Source organism: Lepidochelys olivacea (genome assembly GCF_965140295.1).
Source record: "Lepidochelys olivacea isolate rLepOli2 genome assembly, chromosome: 25".
NCBI lineage: Eukaryota > Metazoa > Chordata > Testudines > Cheloniidae > Lepidochelys > Lepidochelys olivacea.
In genome coordinates this window covers 9,871,213-9,896,687 of record NC_140435.1, presented here as the reverse complement: position 1 = coordinate 9,896,687, position 25,475 = coordinate 9,871,213, and the positions used below count along the sequence as shown (strand labels likewise).

The following is a 25,475-nucleotide window of genomic DNA, read 5'->3' as shown; positions in this document are numbered from 1 at the left end:
AGAGTTACCACTGGCCTTATATTCCTCAGCAGGCCTAGGGCTGAGTCACACGCTCCCATTCCCTTGCCCCGACCCCTCTCCATTCCCTTCACCTGGGGAGGCAGGCTACACCTGGCACAGGTGATGCTGAACCTCATCCATCTTAAAGGGCTAGCTCACACTGCGAGAGCTACATTACTGGGGTTTGTTGTGACCAGGTTAATCATAAATCCTAATAATAATGATAATATCGCCAACAATAATAATAGGAAGACATAAACAGCCCTCATGACAGGCTCCATACTTCTCCCTGCATCACGGATCCAACCCCACTGACTCTGATTGATTTGCACGAGTGTCACAGACAGCAGAATTTGGCCCAGCCTGTTGTGTTTAGATGTCAGGAAGCGATACACGGTTGCTGGCAGTTTTCTCCCATGCCGAGGTCTGTGGCTGGCTATAGATAGCTGTAAATGACAGATATCTCAGAGATCTTTCTGTTTGTCGTGCCCACCTAAATGTGGTTGCAGTTTTGATCAGACCTAATTAAGTGTGGGAGAGGCCTTTCTCAGTGCAACTTTGGCAGGAGGGATAGCTCAGTGGTTTGAGCATTGGCCTGCTAAACCCAGGGTTGTGAGCTCAATCCTTGAGGGGGCCATTTGGGATCTGGGGCAAATATTGGGGCTTGGTCCTGCCTTGAGCAGGGGGTTGAACTAGATGACCTCCTGAGGTCTCCAATGAGATTCTATGACTTCACACATGAAGGCCAACATGTCCTAAAGTGGCCACTGATTTTGGGTGCTTCTGGTTTTTGGTTGCTTGACTTGAGACACTTCGGGCATGTGGAGATTCTCAGCCCCTCTGGAAATTCAGGCCCCGACTGCCACCCAACATTTAGAGGCATCTTGAAAAATCAGGGCCTGATTTTAGCAATCGGGGGGAGCTGAAGATGCATAGCACCATATAGGCCTCACAACATGGTTGCAAGATGGGGACAATAATGCTGTGCCTATTTCACAGAGAGGCAAACTGAGGTACACAGCAGCTAAGAGAGTTGCTCTGGGTCACACGGTGAGGCAAGTGGCAGTGTTAGGAACAGAACTCATTACTGCACAATATCTTTGCGGCCAAGTGCTTAGCAGGATTCAGAAAAGGACCAGAGATGTATATAGATAACAAACATTTCCCATATCCTGGGACCAACACGGCAACAACACCACTGCATACCACAGTTTCCATAGTTGCATTATAATAGTCAAGATTAAACACAAACTTTGGAAGGGATATAAACCCACATGTGTCAGGGCCTAAACCACTCCCTAAATATCAGTGGTCAGGAAGTAAATTTAACAGGGGGACTAGTTACTCCATAATTGTTTCCTTCAGGGTTTCTTGCACTTTCCTCTGAAACAACTAGTATCAGCCACTGTTGGTAACAGCATACTGGGCTAGTTGGACCCCTGGTCTGATCCAGTCCGGCAATTCCTATGTTCCGAACTCAGGTCTCCTGCCCCTGCAATCCTGCTTGCTGGCCCATTTGGTCTCCGTATCCTCCCATTTCATGCATTTGATTAAAGGGGCTTCACAACGCAGGCTGAATTTTGCTGAGTCTGACACAGTTTAATCTACGGCTTGTACCCAAGTTGCAAACCTCCCTGACTGTTTCCGGCCGTGGTTTCCTGCAATAGTAAAACGCCTCCACTGCTCAGCCTGCTTTCGGTTATCGGATGGCCCTTTCTGGGCTTCAGGCAGTTAAAAAACAAATCCGGCAAAAAAAGCTGGTGGCCATAAATCCAGCTCCCTGTGCAGGCACCTCCTTGCCTTGCTCCTGAGCAAAGCGGGGGAGTTATGGCGGGATGGCGTCTCTCCAGCAATCCCCCTCCATCCCCATCTCACATACACTAGGCCAGTGGTTTTCAAACTTTTTTTCTGGTGACCCAATTGAAGAAAATTGTTGATGCCCGCAACCCAAAGGAGCTGGGGATGAGGGGTGTGGGAGGGGCTCAGGGCTGAGGGTTGGGGCATGGGGGTGAGGGCTGTGGGGTGGGGCCGGGAATGAGGGGCTCAGGGTGTGGGAGGGGGCTCTGGGATGGGGCAGGGGGTTGGGGTGCAGGGGGGTCAGGGCTCTGGGCTGGGGGTGCGCGCTCTGGGGTGGGGCTGGGGATGAGGAGTTTGGGGTGGAGGAAGGGGCTCTGGTTTTGGGGGGGGCTCAGGGCTGGGGCAGGGGATTGCGGTGTGGGCTTACCTGGGGCGGCTCCTGGTCAGTGGCGCAGCGGGGGTGCTAAGCCAGGCTCCCTGCCTGTCCTGGCACCATGGACCACACTGTGCCCCGGAAGCGGCCAGCAGCGGGTCCAGCTCCTAGGCCGAGGTGTGCAAGTGGCTCTCGCCCGCAGGCACCGCCCCCCTCAGCTCCCATTGGCCAGAAACTGGCCAATGGGAGTGCAGAACTGGTTCTCGGGGCAGGGGCAGTGCGTGGAGCCCCATGGCCCCCCTGCCTAGGAGCCGGACCTGCTGCTGGCCACTTCCAGGGCGCAGTGTGGTGTCAGAACAGGTAGGAACCACGGGACTTTTAATGGCTCAGTTGGCAGTGCTGACCAGAGCCGCCACGACCCATCTCCTTCCATTCCGTGACCCAGTACTGGGTCGTGACCCGCAGTTTGAAAACCACTGCACTAGTGTATATCATCTATAAGGTCAACGCTTATTATCATGATTGATTATTTGTATTATGGTAGCACGTAGGAGCTCCAGTCACGGATCAGGACCCCAACTGGGCTTGGCACTGTAAAAACACGGAACAAAAAGACAGTCCCTGCCTAGCCCACACACTACCAGGGTATGGCCAGCCCAGCTCAGAATGCCATATGACCGTCTAAGGCCTGGTCCTTTCTGTGCTGGCCTTTAGTGTGCAATAGGTCTGTCCCTCAGTCGACCAAGAGGCCTGGCCGTTGGGACAATTTAAAATCTTGTTGGTCTGTCTGTGTCCATCTTCGTCTGATCGACTGTCAGCTCTGTCAGGCAGGGACTGTCCTTTTTGTTCCGGGTTTGTACAGCCCCTAGCACCATTGGGTCCTGATCTCTGACGAGGGCTCCTGGGCACTATGATACTATGACTACTACTAATAATGAATTAAAAATGTGTGCAGAAGCACGGAGACCAGACACCGCAACCCAAGGAGTCGGGTTGACTGTATTCTGAATGTGACCGACACGTCTGTGAAAAGGAGACGCCAGCTCAGCTCTTCTCACGTCACGCTACATCCCCATCAAAGGTCAGCGCCCAGGGAGCCAATGTACCCCCTGGAGTTCACTGGTGTTTCCATTAATTAACGGAAACTGGCCGGGGTCTGTGGGTGGGATTTAGATACCAAAACCAAGAGCACAGATAACAGCTCATTGGTGGAGGAGACTCGTCACAGGCTCAGCCAGCAGCGTGACATGGTGCATTGGGTTCCTATTGACAGCTGGCTCTACCGGGATAGGTGGTAAGTCCCTTTCTCTTATTACTCTGTCGTGAGTCTAGGGGCCTCTGGGGACATCTGCAGATTCCAGTTGGAAAAGGGTGGGAGAATCGCACAGAATCCAACCTGCAATGATGGATTGTCACACTGAAGTCACAGCTTTCTCTGGGTTGACAGGCACAGAGGACCAGCCAAACTGGCTCAGACCACTGGTCCGTCTAATGGACAATCTTTGACAGGGGCCATTGCCAGATACTCTGGCGGAAGATGCAAAAAATTCAGCAACAGATAGGGAAAGGTTCTTCTTTGCCCTTGCCACTTGGCGGTTGGATTATGCCTAGAAGCATAAGGGTTTTATATCCCTTATAAACTTGTATCCTATCTAGTGGAACTGTCAATGTTCTGATTACCCATAGAACTGTCTAGTCCTTTTTTTGAGGCCTGCTAATCTCTTGGCCGTAACAGTATGTTGAGGTAGCGAGTTCCAGAGGTTAATGATGCATTGCAAAAAACGGTATTTCCTATTATCATGATCTACAGGGACCTCTCTGGAGAGAAGATTTTGGGTAGCAGGGGGCTTTTTAATGTAGACAATAATGGCATAACTAGGGCAAATGACAATGTCAGGCTGCAATTTTTTAACAGTGAGGATAATTAACCATTGGAACAGCTCACTAGGGGAATGCGGTGGATTCTCCATCACCTGAAATCTCTAACTCCAGTCCAGTTGTCTTTCTAAAAACCACATTCTGGCTCAGTCAGCAGTTAGGGGCGTGATGCAGGAACCACAGGGTGGAATTATCTAGCCCATTACGCAGGAAAGGAGATTAGATGACCAGAATAGTCCCTTTTGGCCTTAGATTCTACTAATTGACCCTGCAGTAATGGCTTGTGGGCAGACGGATGGAGATGGCGACGCGGGCCCTGCAGTCCCAAGGGGTCCTCTGCCAACAGCTTCCCTTTTTCTGTGGCAGCGTTGCCATGCGATGTCTCAATGAGGAATTCTGCTTCCGTTCCCTAGGCCCAGCACCCAGAGCGTCTGAGCAGGTCCGAGGAGCCCCGGTCAGCGTACGAGATGCCGGATGCAGCCAGCCACCTGCCCTTCTTCTACGGCAGCATTTCTCGGTCGGAGGCCGAGGAGTACCTCAAACTGGCCGGCATGTCGGACGGCCTCTTCCTCCTACGTCAGTGCCTGCGTAGCCTCGGGGGCTACGTCCTCTCCATGGTCCACAACCTCCAGTTCTACCACTACCCCATCGAGCGCCAGCTGAACGGCACGTACGCCATCGCGGGGGGCAAGGCCCACTGCGGGCCAGAGGAGCTCTGCGAATTCTACTCCAAGGACGCCGACGGGCTCTGCTGCACCCTCCGCAAGCCCTGCAACCGCCCCAGCAGCGTGGAGCTCCAGCCCGGCGTCTTCGACAACATGCGGGACAACATGGTGCGCGAGTACGTCCGGCAGACGTGGAAATTGGAGGTACTGGCTGGTCCCAAGGCAAAGGCTGTCTTCAGTCTTGCTGCCGCTGGTCACACTGTCCCTCAACTCCTCCTCCCTCCGTTCGTCTTACACCGACTCTTCTCGAGCCCTTTCCACATGCTCAGCACAACTGGGGCTCCTGCCATTTGGAAAAGCCTCCCTGAACCTTCCTCCCTTTTCCAGTTCCCGCTGCAGACATAGCTCTGAGCCTTTGCCTGTGCCTTCAAATTCCTCTCTCCCTCTGCTCCGGCTTAACAAGATAGGTCCTGTCTGTCCTCCGTGGCCATTGCAGAGCTCACAGCATAAGAGAGGGGGGCTAGCCCCAGTGTCCTTAGCCTGGCTACAGCAGGGTAGGTGCTACTGTTTGGGTACTCAGCCCAAGCTGGCTGTGCTTCAGGGGTGCTGTACAGGACTTGTACAGAGCCAGACCCTGAGATGCTGATTCCGCTTTTCCTTGGTTCTTCCATCACTGAAGTCACGGGGAGTTTTTCTTGTGGACGCAGGAGTTGGTACATCGAAACAGAGCTAGCTATGTGTCTGTTTATTCCCATTATGAAAAAACTAGAATAACACCTGTCCAAGGCTCTAGGCAATGTACCAGACAACAGTGCATGCAATTTAGATCTCGGCAGGATTAATCTGATCAGGTCAGCGAGGGCTCAGCCAGCCCTGCACAGAACTCCTTTCTGCCCTTCCTCCTCTGGGAAGCACACCGCCAGCCTTCTCCCCAAACCCTCGCAAACAGGCAGCTTTTGCAGCACATCAACAAGGTCACCAAAAGTTCAGGCTAATTCAGACCAAAGGGGAAAGCACATTCTAAAATCTCTAGGCCCTCTCTGTCAGGGAGATTCAGCTCGCAGGCCCCTGCTGACTGCAGCTGCGGCAGTATGGTACTGGGAGAGAGGAGGTCCTAGGCCATTTAGGGCTTTATAGGTCATACGACCTATCTATGAGAGAGGCAGTGTGGCCTCGTGGACCGAGCCCCAGACTGGGATCTGGAGACTTGGGTTCTAGTTCCAGCTATGCTTGCCAGCTGCTTGCTGTGAGCAAGTCACTTCACAGCTCTGTGCCTCAGTTTCCTCATTTGTAAAATGGGATAATGATACTGCCCTCCTTTGTAAAGTGCTTTGAGTTGTATGGATGAAAAATGCTAGTTAAGAAGTTTTATATTAATTATTAGTATGACCCATCTGATCCAGTGTCCTGTTTCTAACAGTGACTGGTACCAGATCCTCTGCAAGAGCAGATGCAGTAAACTCCATAATGGACAATTATCAAATAACCTGCTCACATGGGAAATTTCTCCCAGTCCCCAGGCAGACTGATTGGCTAATGACTTATAACATATGTCCGTTACACAATTTTACCCTCTGTCTAATGTAATGGTGGATGTACTTGTTATCCATAGAAATTTCCAATCCTTTTTTGAAATCTGCTATGCTCTTGGCCTGAATGAGATATTGTGGCAGAAGGTTCCGCAGGCTAATTATAATTGTGTGAAGACATACTGCCTTTTATCAGTTTTAAATTTGACACTTTGTTTCATTGAACATCCCCTTGTTCTTGTATACCAAGAGAGGATGATTAGAAGTTTCCTCTCTACCTTCTGTTTATTATCCAATACTTTGTATATGTTATTACGTCCCATCTTATTCACCTCCTCTCTAAGGAAAATAGTCCCAAACTTTACAATCTCTCTTCATATTAGACTATTCCACGCCCCTAAACATGTTGCCCATTTCCAAACCTCCTCTAATTCTGCAATATCTTATTTTTAGATGGGGTGTGTGACGGGTTCCCTGGGGTGCAGCCTGGGATTGTGGGACTGCTGTGTCCCCTGGACTCACTCCAGCCTGGGCTGTCTCTCACAATGCCTTGCTAGTGACCAGCAGCAAACCCCTCCAGGCGCTGTGATCACTCAGCACAACCACATGTGGAGTCCCACACCTAGCTATATTGCATGAATGCTCCCAGAGCCACTCATGAATCACACAGAGAAAGGCACCAGCCGAATCCCCCCAGCTCCCAGCACTGTACCCCAGGAATATACCGTATTGCACTGCTCAAGATGGGCAGTGCAAATTTATTAATTGGTTCACCACTTCATCAGTGGAAAATGGATATACACCAGCCTTTGTCAAACCTGAGCAGATTTGCCCCACACTTCATACAAATTCACTGGTAAAGATAAACAAATGTATTGACTATAAAAGGTAGATTTAAAGTGATATTAAGTGATAAGGCAACAAGTCAAAGTTAGTTACCAAAAGAAATAAAATATAAGCATACAGTCTAACCTCTCAACCCTATTAGACTGGGCAACAACTAGATTAAGCAGTTTTTATCACCCCACTGGATATTGCAGTCCTTAATATACAGGATTGTTCCTTAAACCTGGTCCTATTTCCTCTGTTGGAGTCTTGTCTTCTTCTCACTGTCTTAGTTGCTTGTAGCGTAGGTTGGGGCAGGAGAAAAGTCCCAGTATGTGTCCACTTTATCTGTTTTATACCCCCAGTCCATATGCTTGGAAAACACAAGTCCAGGCATGTCTGGGTGGGCCTTGCTGAGTCTCTAGGCAAGGCTGAGAAATTCCCCTCATGTGGCCTCATGCAGGTGAGTCATTGTATCGTAGCTCCCTTGCTGGACAATGGTTGTTGATGGATGGTTTGACACCCCACCTGGGTGCTGGCTACTTTCCTTGCTGTTGCCTCTGGGGAGCTAATGTCTGGCTGATTCTCCAACTTACAGCATGTCTTAGTGACCACCATACAACACAATTCTCATAACTTCATATGCATTAATGATATACACATATGAATGGAGAAATGACTTTCAGCAGGTCATAACCTTTCTCTTGATACCTTACAAGGCATGCTTTATATGTAAGATCACAATCACATATAAATGAGGAATATGGGGGTTACAGGGTATTCCCGCAAGGTACAGAATGTCACAGAGTGACCAGATCTGCACATAGTAGTTCAGAGCCAGATGCACCATTGATTTGTATATTGTATATATATGTGGTATTACAGTAATTTCAATATCAGGCTCCCTCCCCTTCTTTATGCATCCTACAAGTTTTGCTTTGTCAGCCTCTGGTCCACATTGAGCAAAGTCTTCACTGAACTGTCCATAACAATGCCAGGGTCCTTTCTCCTAGCTGATACAGTCAATTAAGAACCCAGTTCATATTATTCCCTCCAATGGCCATTACTTTGCCTTTGTCAACAATGAATTTCATCTGCTATTGTGTTTCCCATTTCCCTCTGAAATTCCTTGCCCGTTTCCACTGGTGTAATGTATAGATTTCAATGCAGTAACTCCATGGTCTATTGCGGTGTGAGAGCAAAATACGGCCTCAAATGGTTAATATGGTCCCACTCACCGTTCTAAAAGAAATAAGCCCTTGCAATAGGGTTGCCAACCTTCTAGGATTGTACTGGAGTCTCCAGGAATTAAAGATCAATCTTTAATTAAAGATTATATCATGTGATGAAACCTCCAGGAATACGTCCAACCAAAATTGGCAACCCTGCCTTGCAACAGAAAGGCATCACCAAATCAATGGCTTGTCTATGTTATTAATAGTATTAAAAGAGCACCTAGGAGCCTGATCCCCAGTCCTGGACCAGGACTCCATTGTGCTAAGAATGACAAGACATCCTTTGAGGGTGGGGTGGCAAAATCACCTAGGAGATTTGGGTACCCATTGCCCATCAGAAATCAATAAATCTCAAAGGTGGCTGGGAAATACTGGAGTGCTCCACAGGTTCTTACCTGGTGTTCTTGTAGCCGCCAGGTGCAATCCGAGAGGGGTCATAGAGAGGCTTGGCAGGATGGACATCATCCACATGCTGGGCTGTTTGGGCTGGTCTACACTACAGGGAGGATCAATCTAAGTTACGCAACTTCAGCTATGTGAATAACATAGTTGAAGTCGATGTACTTAGATCTACTCACCGCAGTGTCTTCACTGCGGCGTGTGTCTCCCGTCAATTCCCCTTGCGCGTCTCGTTGAGGTGGAGTACCGGAGTCGACGCTAGAGTGATCGGCAGTCGATTTATCGCATCTATACTAGACACAATAAATCGACCCCCGCTAGATTGATCGCTGCCCGTCAATCCGGACGGTAGTGTAGACAAGCCCCTCAGACACAAAGGAGATATAGGTGCTTACATACAAGACCAGGTTGTTAATATAAAGTGTGCCATCTACAGGCAAATAAGAAAATGTAATAGTCCACATATGCGGGAGTCATAAACTTGCCGTGCACTGTGAATGGCTTCAAGATTACATTGCTCTTAACAGGGAGTAGGGAGCAAAGTAAAGGGAGACAGAGCAGCCAGGAGAGATTTTAAAAGGCCTCTGGTTTGACAATGGAAGACAGACCCCAAGGCTTGTGACCAGCTCTAACAATAGTCCTCTTCTAAAGGCCACCATGACCTTCTGCTTCTCTCACCTGCAAGTTGGTGAGATCCCTTCCCTTCCCCACAATGGGTAGCGAGGGGCGGGAGGGACAGGGACACCTTTGGACGATGGAGTCACTCTGGATTTAGACGGGAGCAGAATTCAGCCCAGTATCACTCCCATGGTGTGGGCATCCAGAGCTTTATCGGCTACCAAGAGAGGGATTCTGAGGTCTCCTGAGAGTTCGCTATCACCTGCCCAAGAGGGTGCAATAAAAACCAGCGCTGCCCTGCAGCAGCTGGCATGGTGCCTAGCAGTAGCTGGGTAGAATGGTCTCCCTTCTTGCTTCCTTGCAGGGTGATGCCCTCGAACAGGCCATCATAAGCCAGGCCCCTCAGGTCGAGAAACTCATTGCCACCACTGCCCATGAGAAGATGCCCTGGTACCACGGCAACGTCTCCCGGGAGGAGGCTGAACGCAGGCTCTATTCCGGAGCACAGCCTGATGGGAAATTTCTGTGAGTATCCAAAGCGCTGGGAGATACCTGCTCCTATTACTGTGACCCCCCAACCCCGTTCCGCCCCATCTGCTTGTTTCCGAGGCGACGTAGAGAGGGTGTTGTCAGGTCAGGGCCAGCAGCTGAGCCCGTGTCCCAATTCCCCACATTTCAAGAGGTGGGGGGCAGAGGAATGAACCTTGTGGAGCTCCACAGGGGAGCTCTGGAGGCCCAGGAGCAGCTCCCCTTGACACTTAGACGTGGGCCCAGAAAGGACCAGAACAGTGCTGCTGTGAAGTGCGTGCAGGGAGATTGGCGAGGACAGGGCCAGTGTGGCGCGCCAGATCTCTGCATTGAGATTAGTACCCATCCAGGAGATGTGAGAGCCCCAGGATTTGGAAACCAGGCTTCTGGCCTGTTCCCCGGGGAGCAAATCCAACCTCCCCATGGAAAGATGCGGCCCAGGTGGGAAGGGGTGACCCTTCCCAGAGCTCTGGTACAGGAGCCTCGTGAGGACGCACGGTAATTTCACGGGGTGAGCCCCAAAGCCAGCCCTTCTGACCCCCTCCTCCTTTCCACCCAGACTGCGAGAAAGGAAGGAAAATGGCACCTACGCACTGTCTCTCGTCTATGGGAAAACAGTGTATCACTACCGCATCGACCAGGACAAGTCCGGCAAGTACTCCATCCCCGAGGGGACCAAGTTTGACACGCTGTGGCAGGTATGATACTGTGGGACGCTCTCCCCAGCCCTCCCTGCCCCCAGTCAGGAGGAGGAAAGTTCTCTTGTCTCTGTCTTGGGGGATAGAGCCTAAGCTTCAGAAGCCTTGTGCAGCCAGACCAGGAGAGAAGAGCTCTCTCTCCAGAGGCAGCATTAACCCTTTAGACCTCAGTTTCCTGCTTCCTATATCCATCCCCCAGTCAGTTCTGTGCAATAATAGGAGCACTCTCTGCTGTAGATCTGAACACGGCCTCTCTGAAATAACCCTTGCCTTGCTGCACCCTGGGCACTTCTTGGAAGGACACCACCACATTGTGTTTCTAAAGGAACCGAGAGGAACAATGCCCTTTATTTCTAGCCCCCTGGCCACGACACTTTCATGGTCAGGAACCTCGAGGTGGCCCTGTTAACTAAGCCTGTACTCTATGGGCATACATCACGTACCGAGCCACAGGATCAGCCCACATAACGCTAGAGATTCCTGCCTATGAGGCCTGACTCACCTGCTTATCCCCTGTCCCTCCCTCCTACTGTGAGCCACCTCCTGCTGCTGTGATGTGTCTGTAGCCAGGGAACTCAGATGCCTTTTGTCTTCTTTCAGAGGAGCAGCCGTATTCGCAAAAAGAACAGGAGTATAAATTTGTTAGTCTCTAAGGTGCCACAAGTCCTCCTTTCCTTTTGCCTTCTGTGAATGCCACCTTTATTTTTCAAAGATCTCTCTCGTGTGCATAGACAGCAGCCATTTTGGTCTCAGAACTGCTGCAGTCTGCTGCACAGAAGACACACACCATGCTCTCTCCTGGACAGAGCTGTCCAGAGGACGACCATTCCGTTTCAGAGCGAGTCTTGAGGGTTTTTAACGTGTTTTCATTCCGCATTTGAACGAAAACAAAATGTTTTCACACAGATGGAATTGTGTTGACTGCCCATTGCTGGGGGGGTGGAGCGACAGAGAAACTTCTCATATGCTGTAGCACCAGCTTGGGAGACCCAGGTTCAAGTCCTGGTTCTGCATGAGCCAGTGATGGGGGATGAGAAACTCCACTTGGAATCAGGCACCTGGACCTAGTGTCTCAGGGACGTGCCCAGCCACCAGGCTATAGGGTGAAATGAGAGTCTTACTCACAATCACGGGAACCAACACCTCTCTGTGAACTGTTTTGGCTTCAATCCCGTTTCATTTAACTGGAAATGTTCCAACTGGTTCTACTCCTACAGACTTTCCTTTTCTCCTTGTTCTCTTTCCCTTTGTGTAGTAACAACCCAAGTCCCTCTCCCCAGCTCTCCCAGCCAGTGGGGTTTGTAAATACAGAGCAAAGAGGGTCCCGAATATGTAGACAGATGAGAGGAACTAATGGGCTAATGGGGGCCTGTCCGCCACAAACCTAAGAGAAAGAGATACCATAAACCACAAATGTTGCCTGTAAAACAAAGCGGTGATTTTCCTCTTTTTCCCGATTCCTCCCCCAGCTGGTGGAGTACTTGAAACTCAAGCCAGACGGACTGATATATTTCCTGAAGGAAAGCTGCCAAAATCCCAATATGCCGGCAGGTGAGTTGAATTTTAAGGGCAGGACCAGCCATCTTTGGCTGCGAACACCTAGCCTCGCCTTCATACTGGGGATCTACCTTAGCTCCGGGGTTCTTTCAGTTTTCTGGTGGATCTGCTCAGCTGTTCTCTTGCTTCCTGCCATATTAGACCAGATCAATGGGACCATTTCATTTAGTATCCTGCCTCCTGCCCGCCCTGTCTCTTTCTGGGATTTTTGCACATCTCTCTCTGAAGAATCAGGCAATGGCCAGTGTTGGACAGAGGATACTGGGCGAAAGGCCCTTCATCGGCTCGGGACAGAAATTGCAATGTGTGCGTGTTTCATAGCAGGTTCCGGCATTGGCCTATCCTGGCTCTTGCTAAACCACAGCGTAGTGTCACTTCGTCTTGGCCAAGGGCTATGATAAGGGCTAACAAGGTAGGAGCTCAGCTCCCAGGCCTGCACTCCACACTGAGACAGCTCCCCTCCTCTCCCGTGGCTGCGGGGAGAGCTCTCCTGACTGTTTCACTGCACATTAAGCACTGCTCTGGTCTGTTATCCAACTTCTGCCTTAGCAAACCAGCCCCCGCATCATGCTAGGACGATGTCTGGCCTGCTGTTAGTCCATCGGGGCTGGAATTCTACTGCTGCCAGATTGAATCAGTCTGGTGCCCTGCAACTGAAAGGGAGTTGATATTTCAGATGAAGGCAAAACTGGTCCCTCCAAGGCACCTACAGGTAGCCCGTTGCGCAAAGCTGAACATCGTGGAAATAAGCAAAGACAGGGAAGACAGCGATGATGAAGCCAGATCCAGAGATAGGACAGAGGGGGTCAAAGCCTCAGCTGGCGTAAATTAGTTTAGCACCATTGAATCCAGCCACTGGTTTTCATTTCCACACTGAGGTATCAGTCACCCAGTGCCCTCGTTTAAGGAGGAAGGACAAGGGGCTCTGTCTGCCCCATGATTCCTGATCCACCACCAAGCATGTTGAATGGTTCTGGCTGTGTGTCCAGAGGAAGGGAAAGGGTTTATTTTTTATTTGCTTCGTTTCTGTCTCTCCCTGGCTGTTTTAGTCCCATTTTTGTTTAAGCTGAGTGTATCTCCTGCTGGGGAGTGCTGCCAGATGGACAGCCCTGGAGTCTTAAGGCCTTTTATCCCCACAGCAGGGTCAGTCTGAGCAGCAACAGGGTAAGCTCCCCCGCACCGTACCCAGCCAATATGCCTACATTCTGGTCAGGAGAGACACACAATGTGGGCGCTTAGCACCTCGGACAATCAGGGCCACAATGTTCCAAGTCGGGCAAGAATTAGTGGCCACTTAGGCAAATGTTGGCCTCCGGAGCTTGCCGGAGGTCACTGGGAGACAGTGGCAGAGCTGGGAAGAGAGCCCCAGGGCAAGATTTTCCAAAGTGACTCATGATTTTGGGTGCTCCACTTGAGACACCTTAAAGGGGCCTGATTTTCAGAGGGCAGGTGCTCAGTGCTCCCTGGAAATCAGGCCCCTTTAAGGTGTCTTAAACGGGGCCCCCCAAATCAGGACCATGTCTAGTCAATCTCAGATCAGTGCCCTGTTCGCTGGACTGCAGTATTTCTCCTGGGGCAGGAGCAGAACACTCTGTCCCTGCTGCTAGCCACGGGGTTCCCTGCACCCGTCTCCTCCCACCCACAACAGGTCTGTGGGCCTCATCCTCATTGACTCCACTTTGTCAGCGCAGTGCGAACTGGAATTAGGCCTGGGCTAAAGAGGTGCATGGAAACCCCTTTGCGCCCAGAACTTCGAGCAGGGCAGCGAGCTAACCTCTCTTTCCTGATTTTCAGCAACCGTGGCACCAATCCCGCCGGCCCACCCCTCCGGAACCGTAAGTTTGGGGCAGTATCTCCTCTCCATCCCTCCAGAGCTTCTCACATCCTTGCCTTTTAGGCGTGGGGAGAAAATCCTGCCTTTCTCTTACTGGAATGTAATATGGGCAGCTTAACCCTGCGGCCCTTCCCGCTTTGGGGCAGAGGGGGAAGGGGTAGTGGCTGGGCACAGATACAGCTGGAGATGGAAGCTGGTTTCCGCCATGCAACATGTGGGCCTATGATTTGGGGAATCAAGCTCAGCCCCAGGCCGGCCTGCCTGGCGGAGGCTGGGAACACTCAGGCAGACCTGCCTAGCCACTGGCTTTTGGCCCGATCTTTGTGCTCCTCCTTCTCTGCCTTTCTGACTGCAAAGTGCTGCAGGGAGTCTCAGGACTCTGGGGTGGGAGAGACACACAGGAGGACTGAGGAAGGGGACTCCCAGCTCTATTGGGCATTCGTGTACATGAGTCTCAGTGCCTGGCTAATAAAGGATGATTCATCACAGAAGGGCGCACTCGACTCTCCAGACAGCCTGCCCCTTCTTCCAGGTTTTGTGCCTAAGAATCCACCTCGGAATATCCACTTCCCCCAGCACTAGGAGCGGGATCTATAGATTTATTGGGGGCAGAGCTGGACTCCAGATTGGCAGGAGAATATCTGCCACCTGATGGATCCCAGACTGGCTCCAGCCGATCTGCCCCAGGGGTGCACACAAGCCATGCCTGGAGAAGAAAAAGCAAGCTCCTTACCAGGGTTGAGATGGTGGCCTGGATCCCTACTCCCCACCCCCTTCTGTCTACAGATGTGTGGGGTGGAAGGGACAGCATGGTGGATGGGGCTGCCCTCTCTGTGTGTCCTTGGGGCACAGGCAGGGTATATGTGCTGCCCCAGTAGATGATGCTAGCTAGAAAGGTCTGCATATGTGCCAGAGAGTGGGCACACAGAACCAGTGATCTCCTAGAGCTGTAGGGATCACGGGAAGGCACTGGTTCTGGAGGGTCCCTGTCCCCCACCCCAATTGTTTCCCTCATGGGCACTGAGTTTTTCTTTTCCCCAGGGGTGCTCCACTCCTGCTTTGCCCCGGGGCCCCACCCCCACCCCCACCCCAGGCCTCCCCGAGACCCCTCTCCCCGAGGCCCCCACTCGCTTGCTGCTTTCTGCCCTCCCCCAAGCCCCTCTCCCAGCTGCCAATCAGCGGCTTGGCAGTGCCTCCAGTCAGCTGTTTGGCAGCACCTTGATCAGCCAATCAGAGGCGCCGCCAAACAGCTGTGGCTGGTGGGTGCTGAGCACCCACTATTTTTCCCCCATGGGTGCTCCAGCCCCAGAGCACCCACGGAGTCGGCGCCGATGGTTTCCCTCCTGTGTTATTAAATGCATCATTGACTTTATGACTGTTTCTCTCCCAGGCCCAGAGACACCTGGGGGCTCTTAACGCAGACGGATACACCCCGGAGCCCATAGGTGAGTATCGCCGCAGAGGCGGCTCTGCCTGTCGGTACAGATCCAGCCCAAGCTGTGGGACGCAAGCTAGCGATGCCCCGTGAACCTGCAGCTACAACAATGCAAGGGAGCGTTTACACAACGCCGATACACAATACACAATGCACATCAGCACCACCGTCTGGCTAAGAGAGGCGCTGCAAGGCTTTCATAGAATCATAGGAGATCAGGGTTGGAAGGGACCGCAGAAGGTATCTCGTCCAACCCCCTGCTCGAAGCAGGACCAGTCCCCGACTAAATCATCCACTCAAGGCACCCGAGGGCAATCCAAAGGACCCATTTGTTTTACAGGGCCCCAAACCACTTGCATGAATGCAATTAAACGATCGCTCCCAGGAATAAACCAAGCCCAGCCCAGTCCTGCCCCCCCCTTCCCCCGCCTCACTACTATCTGTGGGCTCGAATCCACAAACACTGAAATGTGGGCGTAATGCGACTTCAGGGGCACTGCTCATGTGTGAGAAGCCGTGCACACGGCAAGCGTGTTTAGGATCAGGGCCCGGGATAGTGGGAGTACTGACATACGCAACTCCACCCAGCAGTAGGAGTGGGAGGGGCCGGCACAGGCTGGAAAGCCGAGAGGTGACGGAGAGGGAGGCTGGAAGGTCAGCGCAGGGAGGACAGTGGCCAGAGGGAACGGGGAGGCTCTGGGTTCTCCTGAGGGAGTGACAGGCAGGGGGCACGTGACAGATCCCTGAACTTGTTCTCCTGTGGAAGGCTCAGGGAAATCACGCCTCCTGCCCATGGACACCAGCGTCTACGAGAGTCCCTACAGTGACCCAGAGGAGCTGAAGGACAAGAAGCTCTTCCTGAAGAGGGACCACCTGATGATTGACGAGGTGGAGCTGGGGTCAGGGAACTTCGGCTGTGTCAGGAAAGGAGTCTACAAGATGCGGAAGTAAGCGCTGTCCAAAAGGGACGAGAAGGGGAGCATGGCCAGACTGCGCCTAGGATATAGATGGGCCAAACCCATCCCATGTCAGAGGTGTTTGGGCCCAGGGCTTTGGTTCGGACCCATCTCTAGAGCAGATGTGGTAACAGGGATGGAGACAGGAGTGTCTGTGCTGATAGGGGGAGGGGAGGGCGCGTGCATGGGAAAGCTACTGGTGAAAGTTGCAACAGCGACCTCATGTGCACTGGGGAATGTGGTGAGCATTGGAGAGGCGAGCGATGGGAACTCACACATTGACTGCCAGCACCAGAGGTGTCTGCTGGCCAGAGGTGAATTCAGAGGGGGAGCTCATGGCTTTAAGAAAGGCACCTTGATCCAATAGATGGGGTATGGGATTGAGAAGGAGGAGACGGGTTCTATTCCTGGCTCTGCTACTGACTCCCTGTGTGACCCTGGAAATGGTCCCTCCCCTCTCTGTGCCTCAGTTTCCCCACCTGTGAAATGGCAGTAATCATACTGATCCCTGCTTTGTAAGGTGCCTTCAGAACTATAGATTATAAATGCTACGTGTTATTACTGTGCTAGGAAGGGGGAGGGAAGAGACTAACTGCCCCTGATTGCACAGTCTGAGACAGAATTGCTGTCATTTTATTTCTCTAGCTACCGTTTCCTGTCCTTGCATACTCGAATAGGGTTCCCCAGCGGCACTGCCGCAGGAGCACCTCACCCAGAGTTAATCTGCAATCGCCTTGCTTCACAGACCTATAGCCCATGACCATAATTGGGAACGAGATGCCCTAATAATATCATTATTACCCCAGGCATTGTAGATACAGCCTAGTGAGCCAGCAGCTTTAAACGGTACCACTGATCGGGGGTTCACGTTACTGGCTGTGATACACTCCATCATCTGCAGCTTAACCCACCCCATGTGTGCCCCTCCTCTCGCCCCCTGGCCAGGAAGCAGATTGACGTTGCCATCAAGGTGCTGAAGAGCAACAACGAGAAGGCCGTGAAGGATGAAATGATGAAGGAGGCACAGATCATGCACCAGTTGGATAACCCCTATATCGTCCGCATGATCGGGGTTTGCGAGGCAGAGTCCCTGATGCTGGTCATGGAGATGGCCTCGGGCGGGCCTCTCAACAAGTACTTGTCTTCCAAGAGGTGAGTGTTCTTTGGGGTATTGAATAGCCATGGCTGGCTGATTCCTCTCCCCTTCTGGGCACTGTCCCATCAGGCTCACAGTAACGGCAGACGACTTGCTTTGAAGGTGGAGGGATGTGGAAAATAGTCCCAATAAAACACTAGGGAGCTCTCTGAAGCATTCCTAGCCTAGTCTGGGCGTGGCACGTGTAGGACGGGTGGGGTGAGACAAATGGGTTCTTGGCACACATATGAGGTGACCCACAGAATGCGCTCAAGCTTTTGCCTCTCAAGGGATGAGACGACATCTCAGACTCCTGAGACGTTTATATCGCACATTCAGGTATCATTTGCCTGCCTGCCCTCTGACCTGATCTCATCTAACACAATGCAAATAATAAGGAAGAATCAAAATGCTCAAAATGTTCTGTTGGGCCTTTCCATCAACAGCCCAATAAAATATTGTACTTGCTAGTGTGTGCATATCATGGTCTTCTATTGTGTGTAACCAGAACTATGCAGCTGTGTGTCACAGGCCCTGTACTGCTAATAGCTAATGGAGATTTTCTTTTACCTTGGTTAGTAAGGGCTGATGCTTCTGGAGTAGGAGAGTCTGAATTCTCTGCTCACTGTGGCTGTGAAGCTCCGAGGGCCATGGTAATGAGTTTCCTACTTCTCCAGAGATTTCTTGCTGTATTGCCCTCTTTTTCCTTTGCCCCAGAGAGGAGATTCCAGTGAGCAATGTGGTAGAGCTGATGCACCAAGTGTCTATAGGGATGAAGTACTTGGAGGAGAAAAACTTCGTCCACAGAGACCTGGCTGCCAGAAATGTCCTGCTCGTCAACCAGCATTACGCCAAGATCAGTGACTTTGGACTTTCCAAGGCTCTTGCTGCTGATGACAGCTATTACAAGGTAAGTGTAAGCACAGCCGAGGAATCACAGACCGGGGCACATCTACAGAGTCAGCCCCGATGGAGTCTGTGCCCTTCACTCCACCTGTTAGCAGAAACCATGCATGCATCTCACACGCATGCCGTTGGGACGCTCACCCCGAACACCCTGTGACCTGACCCTTTCTGGCTTGCTGCTGAGACCTAGAGCCATTCCCAGGAGCTCTGCCTTGTGATCACCCCGAGTTCTTATCATGCCTGTTGTTTATATAATACCATAGCTGTACAAGGGGCTTTGCAAACGTTCAGAAAGCCGGTCCCTGCCCCAAGGAACTTACAGTCCAACACAGACAGATACAATGGAAGGCTAAGGGTCAGGGGTAAGAATGAAGATGCATAATGCTGGAGAGGAAAGACACACACCAGAGGAGAGTTCTGTGAAGGGATCTGAAAGAGGGAGGGGGGCTAGGTATGTATCAGGAATGGCTGGAGGAGGGTGAAGCAAGAAACAAGAGCTGAGATGCTGGCAGCCGGGAGCTTTGCTGAGCCTTGAGGGTGACAAGGGGCTCGAAATACACATGGACAAAGGGAGGAGGGAACCAAACGGGGGGCAGGGGCGGTGGGTGATGTGGTGGAGCTGTGGGAGAAGAAGGTTATTGTCACTGCAGCCATGTGGAGAAGTGAAGAGCGAAGCAGAGAAGCCAGAGAGCGAGGGGAAGAAGGAGCGATGCTGAGTTGATTGGAAGCTTGTCAGGGCAGGGACCAGCTTTCTGTTCTGGGTCTGTAGAGTGCCCAGCACAAGGAGCCCCATTCCCCAAGTGGGGCCCCCAGGTGATCCCACAGTAGAGACAGTAAGTAACAACAATTGCCAACATAGCCGGATGTGCCTGCCACACGATGGCACCATTCGCACAGTGATCTCTCCAGACACAGCTTAGGCCCCAGTTTCATTTCTGAGTGTGTGTGTGTGTGTTTTGTCATGTTTTAACCCAGTGGCACATGCATCTGCCAGGTGACACCACAGAATCTGGAACGCGTCCAAGAGGCCGCGCAGGAGACCGTGTCCTCTGGATTAGCTGTTGTTCCACCCATCCTGAGATGGGCGCTATGGATCACGAACAGGCGTGGCTCCTGGCTGGAACACTGCCTCCAGAGCCCACCTTCTGGGAGAAATACATATCTGGATTGGATTCTGCATTCAGGGGCCCCAGAGGACACCCTGGGGCTCTGTAAACGGCTCATTAGTCACATGGAGGACAGGCTGCTCCCAGGCTCCGTTTCAGACAGGGACAGAACTTCCTCTTACTTTCATCCTCCATCCATTCTGGCAAACAAAGCCCTCTCCCTTGTTCCCCTGGAGAGCCAGAAAGGAGGTGGCTAGTAGGACCCTGCGCCGATAGCTCAGCTTTGAATTAGCGATGGACTCAGTGCACCATGTGGACTCCAATCCGGATCCAAACAGCCCAAACTGCAGGGGTTTCCAGCCCTGGGCTTTTGGTTCATCCCAGTATAGTGATAGCGGACAACTCATAAATTGATAGCAGCCTTCAACTACCTGAAGGGGAGTTCCAAAGAGGATGGATCTAGACTGTTCTCAGTGGTGGCAGATGACAGAACAAGGAGCAATGGTCTCATAGAATCATAGAATCATAGAATATCAGGGTTGGAAGGGACCTCAGGAGGTCATCTAGTCCAACCCCCTGCTCAAAAGCAGGACCCATCCCCAATTAAATCATCCCAGCCAAGGCTTTGTCAAGCCTGACCTTAAAAACTTCTAAGGAAGGAGATTCCACCACCTCCCTAGGCAACGCATTCCAGTGTTTCACCACCCTCCTAGTGAAAAAGTTTTTCCTAATATCCAACCTAAACCTCCCCCACTGCAACTTGAGACCATTACTCCTTGTCCTGTCCTTTTCCACCACTGAGAATAGTCTAGAACCATCCTCTCTGGAACTACCTCTCAGGTAGTTGAAAGCAGCTATCAAATCCCCCCTCATTCTTCTCTTCTGCAGACTAAACAATCCCAGTTCCCTCAGCCTCTCTTCATAAGTCATGTATTCCAGACCCCTAATCATTTTTGTTGCCCTTCGCTGGACTCTCTCCAATTTATCCATATCCTTCTTGTAGTGTGGGGCCCAAAACTGGACACAGTACTTCAGATGAGGCCTCACCAATGTCGAATAGAGGGGGACGATCACGTCCCTCGATCTGCTCACTATGCCCCTACTTATACATGGGCATCTCAAGTTGCAGTGGGGGAGGTCTAGGTTGGATATTAGGAAAAACTATTTCACTAGGAGAGTGGTGAAGCACTGGAATGGGTTGCAGTGGGGGAGGTCTAGGTTGGATATTAGGAAAAACTATTTCACTAGGAGGGTGGTGAAGCACTGGAATGGGTTACCTAGGGAGGTGGTGGAATCTCCGTCCTTAATGGTTTTTAAGGCCCATCTTGACAAAGCCCTGGCTGGGATGATTTAGTTGGGGTTGGTCCTGCTTTGAGCAGGGGGTTGGACTAGATGACCTCCTGAGGGCTCTTCCAACCCTAATCTTCTATTCTATAAATTGGATATTGGTTCCGGTCGTGACCCACTGCTTCCCTGACCTGCTGGGGTTGCTCGGATCCAGGATTTGGGGCTAGGCCCTTTGAATCTGCCTTTGGCAGTGAACCCTCACTTGAGAGGTCTTGAGCTCATTGGACTGACAGATACGGCAACGCAGACCCAAGACAACAGGCTCCGGCTCAGGGCATGGGAGTGTGTCGGACAGTTTCTGGGTAAGCCACGCTCTTCTTTCTGTCTCTTTGCTGCAGGCCAGGACGGCTGGCAAGTGGCCCCTGAAATGGTACGCGCCAGAGTGTATCCTGTACCACAAGTTCTCCAGCAAGAGTGACGTGTGGAGTTACGGTGTGACCATGTGGGAGGCCTTCACCTACGGGCAGAAACCGTACAAGGTGAGCAGAGCAAGGGCGCACTGCTGAATCAGAGTCCGCTTTACTGACCCAGGGCAGCTCCTTGGCCGTCCCAGCCGAGTTTGTGCTCCCACCCCCATCCCCGCTGTTTCAGTGCATCCCAGGTAGCAGTCCGATAGTAGAGAGAGTACCCAGAGGGCAGGCGGACAGAGCTGTACGTGGGGCAATGAACTCTGGGATGTCTTTCCTCCCAGGACAGGGAGAAGGAGGCCAGCCAAAGTAATCACCCAGTTATGGTGAGGGGGTCCACCCTACATTGCCAAAAAGCAGGATGCTGGCCGGGTTACGGGGGTCAGACCTGTACCAGGGCAGGTATGAGATACTAACGCAAGGTGCTGTGATTACTGACAGCATCATCACAGGAGGTTGGCCACACCCAGTGCCATTAGCTCCTTACACACTCAGTGAAAAGGGCCCTGGGGGGTGGAGGTGTCTAACCTGCCCTCTCTCAGCTGCGCTGTCAGCTCCTGTGCTTGATGGGGAGGGCAGGGTCATTAACAGACTTCCCTACTCACCCTAGAAAATGAAAGGCCCCGAGGTGATCAGTTTCATAGACCAAGGGAAGCGCATGGAGTGCCCAGCAGATTGCCCGGCAGAGATGTACAAGCTGATGCTGCAGTGTTGGACCTACAAGTAAGGCTTTCCCCCGGCTAATCTCCCAGCAGACTGGAGCAGGCCCCTTTGGGACTGGGCACATTGTCTGCAGGAGGGTGACGGGTGTGTTGGGGGGTGTCTCCTGTCCTGATCTCCCTCTGGCGAGGGCTGCAGGGTCTGTAATGAGTGATGATTTCCTTTTTGTTCTTCCCCTCCCCTGGCCTGCAGTTCCCCTGGACAAGATTGGAGCCCCTCTGGGGCTCTCTGTCTCAGAAACAGTCTCAGCCTCTCCAAGGAGGCCACCATGCCAGGCTGCAGCATCTGTGGTCAGCAGGTGCCTGGGGATGACCCTAAATGAAACTGACAAGAGCCGGATGTTTGTGACAGGGTTTTAGCTGATCAGTCATTAGGTACCACGATGCAAAGCAAAACAGGCTTGGGCAACTCTAGATTTAACATAGCAGCTCCTCAGGGCTAGCCCCTCTCGGTGACTCACCTCTCTGCTCCTCCTGGGGTTTCCGAGCAATTGGAAGGGCATCTCCCTTTGCCACTGACATGTGAAGGAGGGTCCCTTTGCTCTGCTCTGCCTGGTCTAGTCAGTTACTGGCCTTGTTGGTCTTTCTTACCAGGGTGCTAAGCAGCAGGGGTGGTAACTCCCAGGGCGGGTACCCCTACCCATGAGGGTCCCTTTCCCAGTAGCCTGGCAACGCAGCAGAATCAATGCTCACAGCCAAAGTAGTCAGTGGTTTCCCACAGTCCAGCAGTGGCTTTCCCACTCCGCCAACTTCTGCAGCTTGGGCCCATTCCTGGATTCTTCTTGGGGTGCTGCTGGATGTCTCCTACCACGGGACACAGAGCCTGTCGCTGAGCTGAGTCCAGGCCAGGTCAGACGTGACAGGCATCTGCCTTCTCAGCGCAGAGTCCACATCCCAGACCCGTTAGCACAACTGGCTTCCTTGCCTGCAGACTCAGCAGAGAGGCTAACGATTAATAGACCACGGTGGCCAAACTCTCCTCTCAAGCCCCGGTGCAAACGTGGTGCCAGGAACTCTTCCCACATCCCCCTCTCTCCCTGCCCCACTGTCAGTGGACTGGGTCGTAGGCGGTCAGGCCTAGTGGTCAGAGTCTGAATGCCAGAGCCCAGGGGCGAGACAGAGTCAATATCAGGAGTCAGAGCCGAATGCCAGAGCCGAGGGTCGGAGCCGGATTACCAGGAGTCAGGGAACTTAGGAGCAGGGCTGGTTCTGTGGCTGGAACAGGATGGGAACAAGATGGGGTGCAGGGCAGGGTCTGGCTGGAGCTGTGGAGGAGTGGAGCAGGGCTTGCAGAGGCGAGCACAGGGAGGCAGAGTCCATGGGCATTGAGCAGCCAGCGAGCTGTGGCCGCTGCTAGGTTTAAGAACCGGCCTGCTGGCTTCCTCAGCCAATCAGGCTGGGCGGGCCATGAGGCGCCGTGGCTGGCTCGTTAGGGCGTCAGGCATCCTGAGCAGGTGCAGCTGAAGGTCTTACTCCTGACACCGACACTGGGCCCTCTCGGGGAGCGCCTGGGCTGTCCCCCCATCCTGGCCCATTTGCGTTGCTCCTTCTTGCTGATCTTTCTTCAGTACCGCCCTTCTCTTCCAGGTGGGAAGATCGCCCAGGGTTTGCAGCGGTGGAAACCATAATCCGTTCCTATTACTACAGTATCGCCGCCAAGACAGAAAAGGGGCCAGAGGAGACGGAGGAGGACAAGGCAACAGCAGCTTTCCCCTGAGTCTTCCTCTCTGTGCCCAGAGGCGTCCTCGGCACGTGCGCGCTCTAGTCTTGGTCTTTCGGGAAGGGAGCTGGAGATGCCCTGGCTAGTTTGGGTTTGGTTTTCTCCTGCTGGTGCTTCTTGGGGAGTCACGGAACTGAGCCCTTCGGAAAGAACGGTGCTGGCTGGACTGGCATGGCAAAGAGGAGGCTCCCAAGGGAACTCAGCCATCGTTCAATCTCTCGGCCATGATTTACAGCCTTTGCTTGTGCCACCTGAGGGACTGGGCAGAACAGTACGGCAGCCTCCTCCTGCACACCACCTAACCACCGTCCCTGGCTCTCGGCCCTCAGCCCTGCCCTGTGCTCCCCCAGGGTTCCCCGCTTTGGCTCCCACCTCCAGCTGCACATTGCATGTCCCCTAACTCCCCCGATTTGTTATTGGGCTGATTATGGCCTTTCCAGTGAAGGGCGCACAGGGGTGGGGGGCAGAAGACAGGGAACCGCAGCCCCTGCCCCATGCAGCTGGGCAGGAGGCTGCTGGCATATTGCACTCCCAGAGCACAGAATGAGCTGTTGTATGCCCCAAAGGAGCCTGGCTGGGGGACGGGCTGCCAGCCACTTCCACACCTGCTCCTTCCACACCTGCTAGCAGCACTGGGAGGTGGGTGCTGGGGAAGCGTGCACTGCTCCCATTCCGTGGAAGGGGTGGGAACTGCCCGGGAGCCCACTCCCCCATGCCTGCCACAGCCTCTGCAGGGCCGGCACCTCCACCAGGGCTGGCCAGAGTGTCTGTGGCCAGGCCTGTGAAACCTTTTTCCACCAGCTAAACCCCTTAGCTCCCTGTGCTCCCCTCCGGCCCCTACCCTGGTACACGCCCCACCATGACGAGTGTTGCTCTTTCTCAGCTGGAAGATCTGCTGACCCTATAAATAAACCAGGCTCGTTCTTACCCTGAAACCCATCTCAGACTATTCAACTACTGCAAACGTTGGCAGCTGTTCGCACCCAGGCACGTCCACAGGGCCTTGCTATTGGCCTTGGATTCTGATTCTTCTAGCAGACTGTCACGCGTGAGGCGTCTGGCCAGCCCCCATTCAGCCGCGCAGAGCTCTAGGGCCTTGGTGACTCATTCAGACCTCAGGGAGGCCTGGATGAGTTTAAGGTTCAGGGAGCTCTAGTCTGCTCGTCATAATAAAATGCGCAAGTTTCCAGTGGGGTGGCAGGTTTCGTCTGTGTCATTTCAGCCCCACGACTTTGCACCTCCTTTGCCAATCCCTCACCATCAAAGGCAGACGGATTATTTAGTGTCAGGGTCACAGTGGGTAGGTCTGTACTGGAATCACAGGGTGAGACTGCAGTTTGAGTAGGCCTCCCTGAGCTTGTGTAATTTAGCAAGCTTAGGGCTTGCAGCTGCAACAGGTTACACTTCAGAGCCAGCTAACCTCCAGGGTCCCAGGACAGCTGGGTAGTGCTGAAGCCATTAGGGTGACCAGAGAGTGTGAAAAACCGGGACAGGAGGTGGTGGTGTACAAGACAAAGTCCCAAATATTGGGACTGGCCCTATAAAATCAGGACATCTGGTCATCCCGCCTGCCATGACTTCACTGCTCCAGTTCTGGAGCTGGCTAGCCTCTGGCTTTAATCCCACCCCTCAAGGGTGCCACATCGGAGCCAGCAGTTTCGGTTGGGGGGCCTGCCCAACAATTTTGTACCATCCACCAGCCGTAGAGGAGCCGTGTGGCGTCCTTTGGGCACAGGGCCAGCCGTGGAGGGGACGGGGGACTTGGGGGAGGATCAGTTGTTCAGTGGAGGAATAAGGAACTTTCAGGA

At 52.7% G+C, this 25,475-nt stretch overlaps 1 protein-coding gene across 1 annotated transcript; it reads left to right on the top strand.

The window, feature by feature from the left end:
* Positions 1–4,515: 4,515 nt before the first annotated feature.
* Positions 4,516–23,825, top strand: ZAP70 (zeta chain of T cell receptor associated protein kinase 70; the record flags this gene model as incomplete). The annotated part of the gene is made up of 12 exons (XM_084614212.1): positions 4,516–4,917; positions 9,684–9,844; positions 10,407–10,545; positions 12,015–12,096; positions 13,897–13,937; positions 15,327–15,381; positions 16,138–16,318; positions 17,273–17,479; positions 18,180–18,372; positions 21,160–21,300; positions 21,839–21,951; positions 23,535–23,825. 12 exons carry the CDS (start codon positions 4,516–4,518, stop codon positions 23,662–23,664), a joined length of 1,845 nt encoding a protein of 614 aa, XP_084470338.1. The 3' UTR covers positions 23,665–23,825.
* Between the last annotated feature and the right edge of the window lie 1,650 nt (positions 23,826–25,475).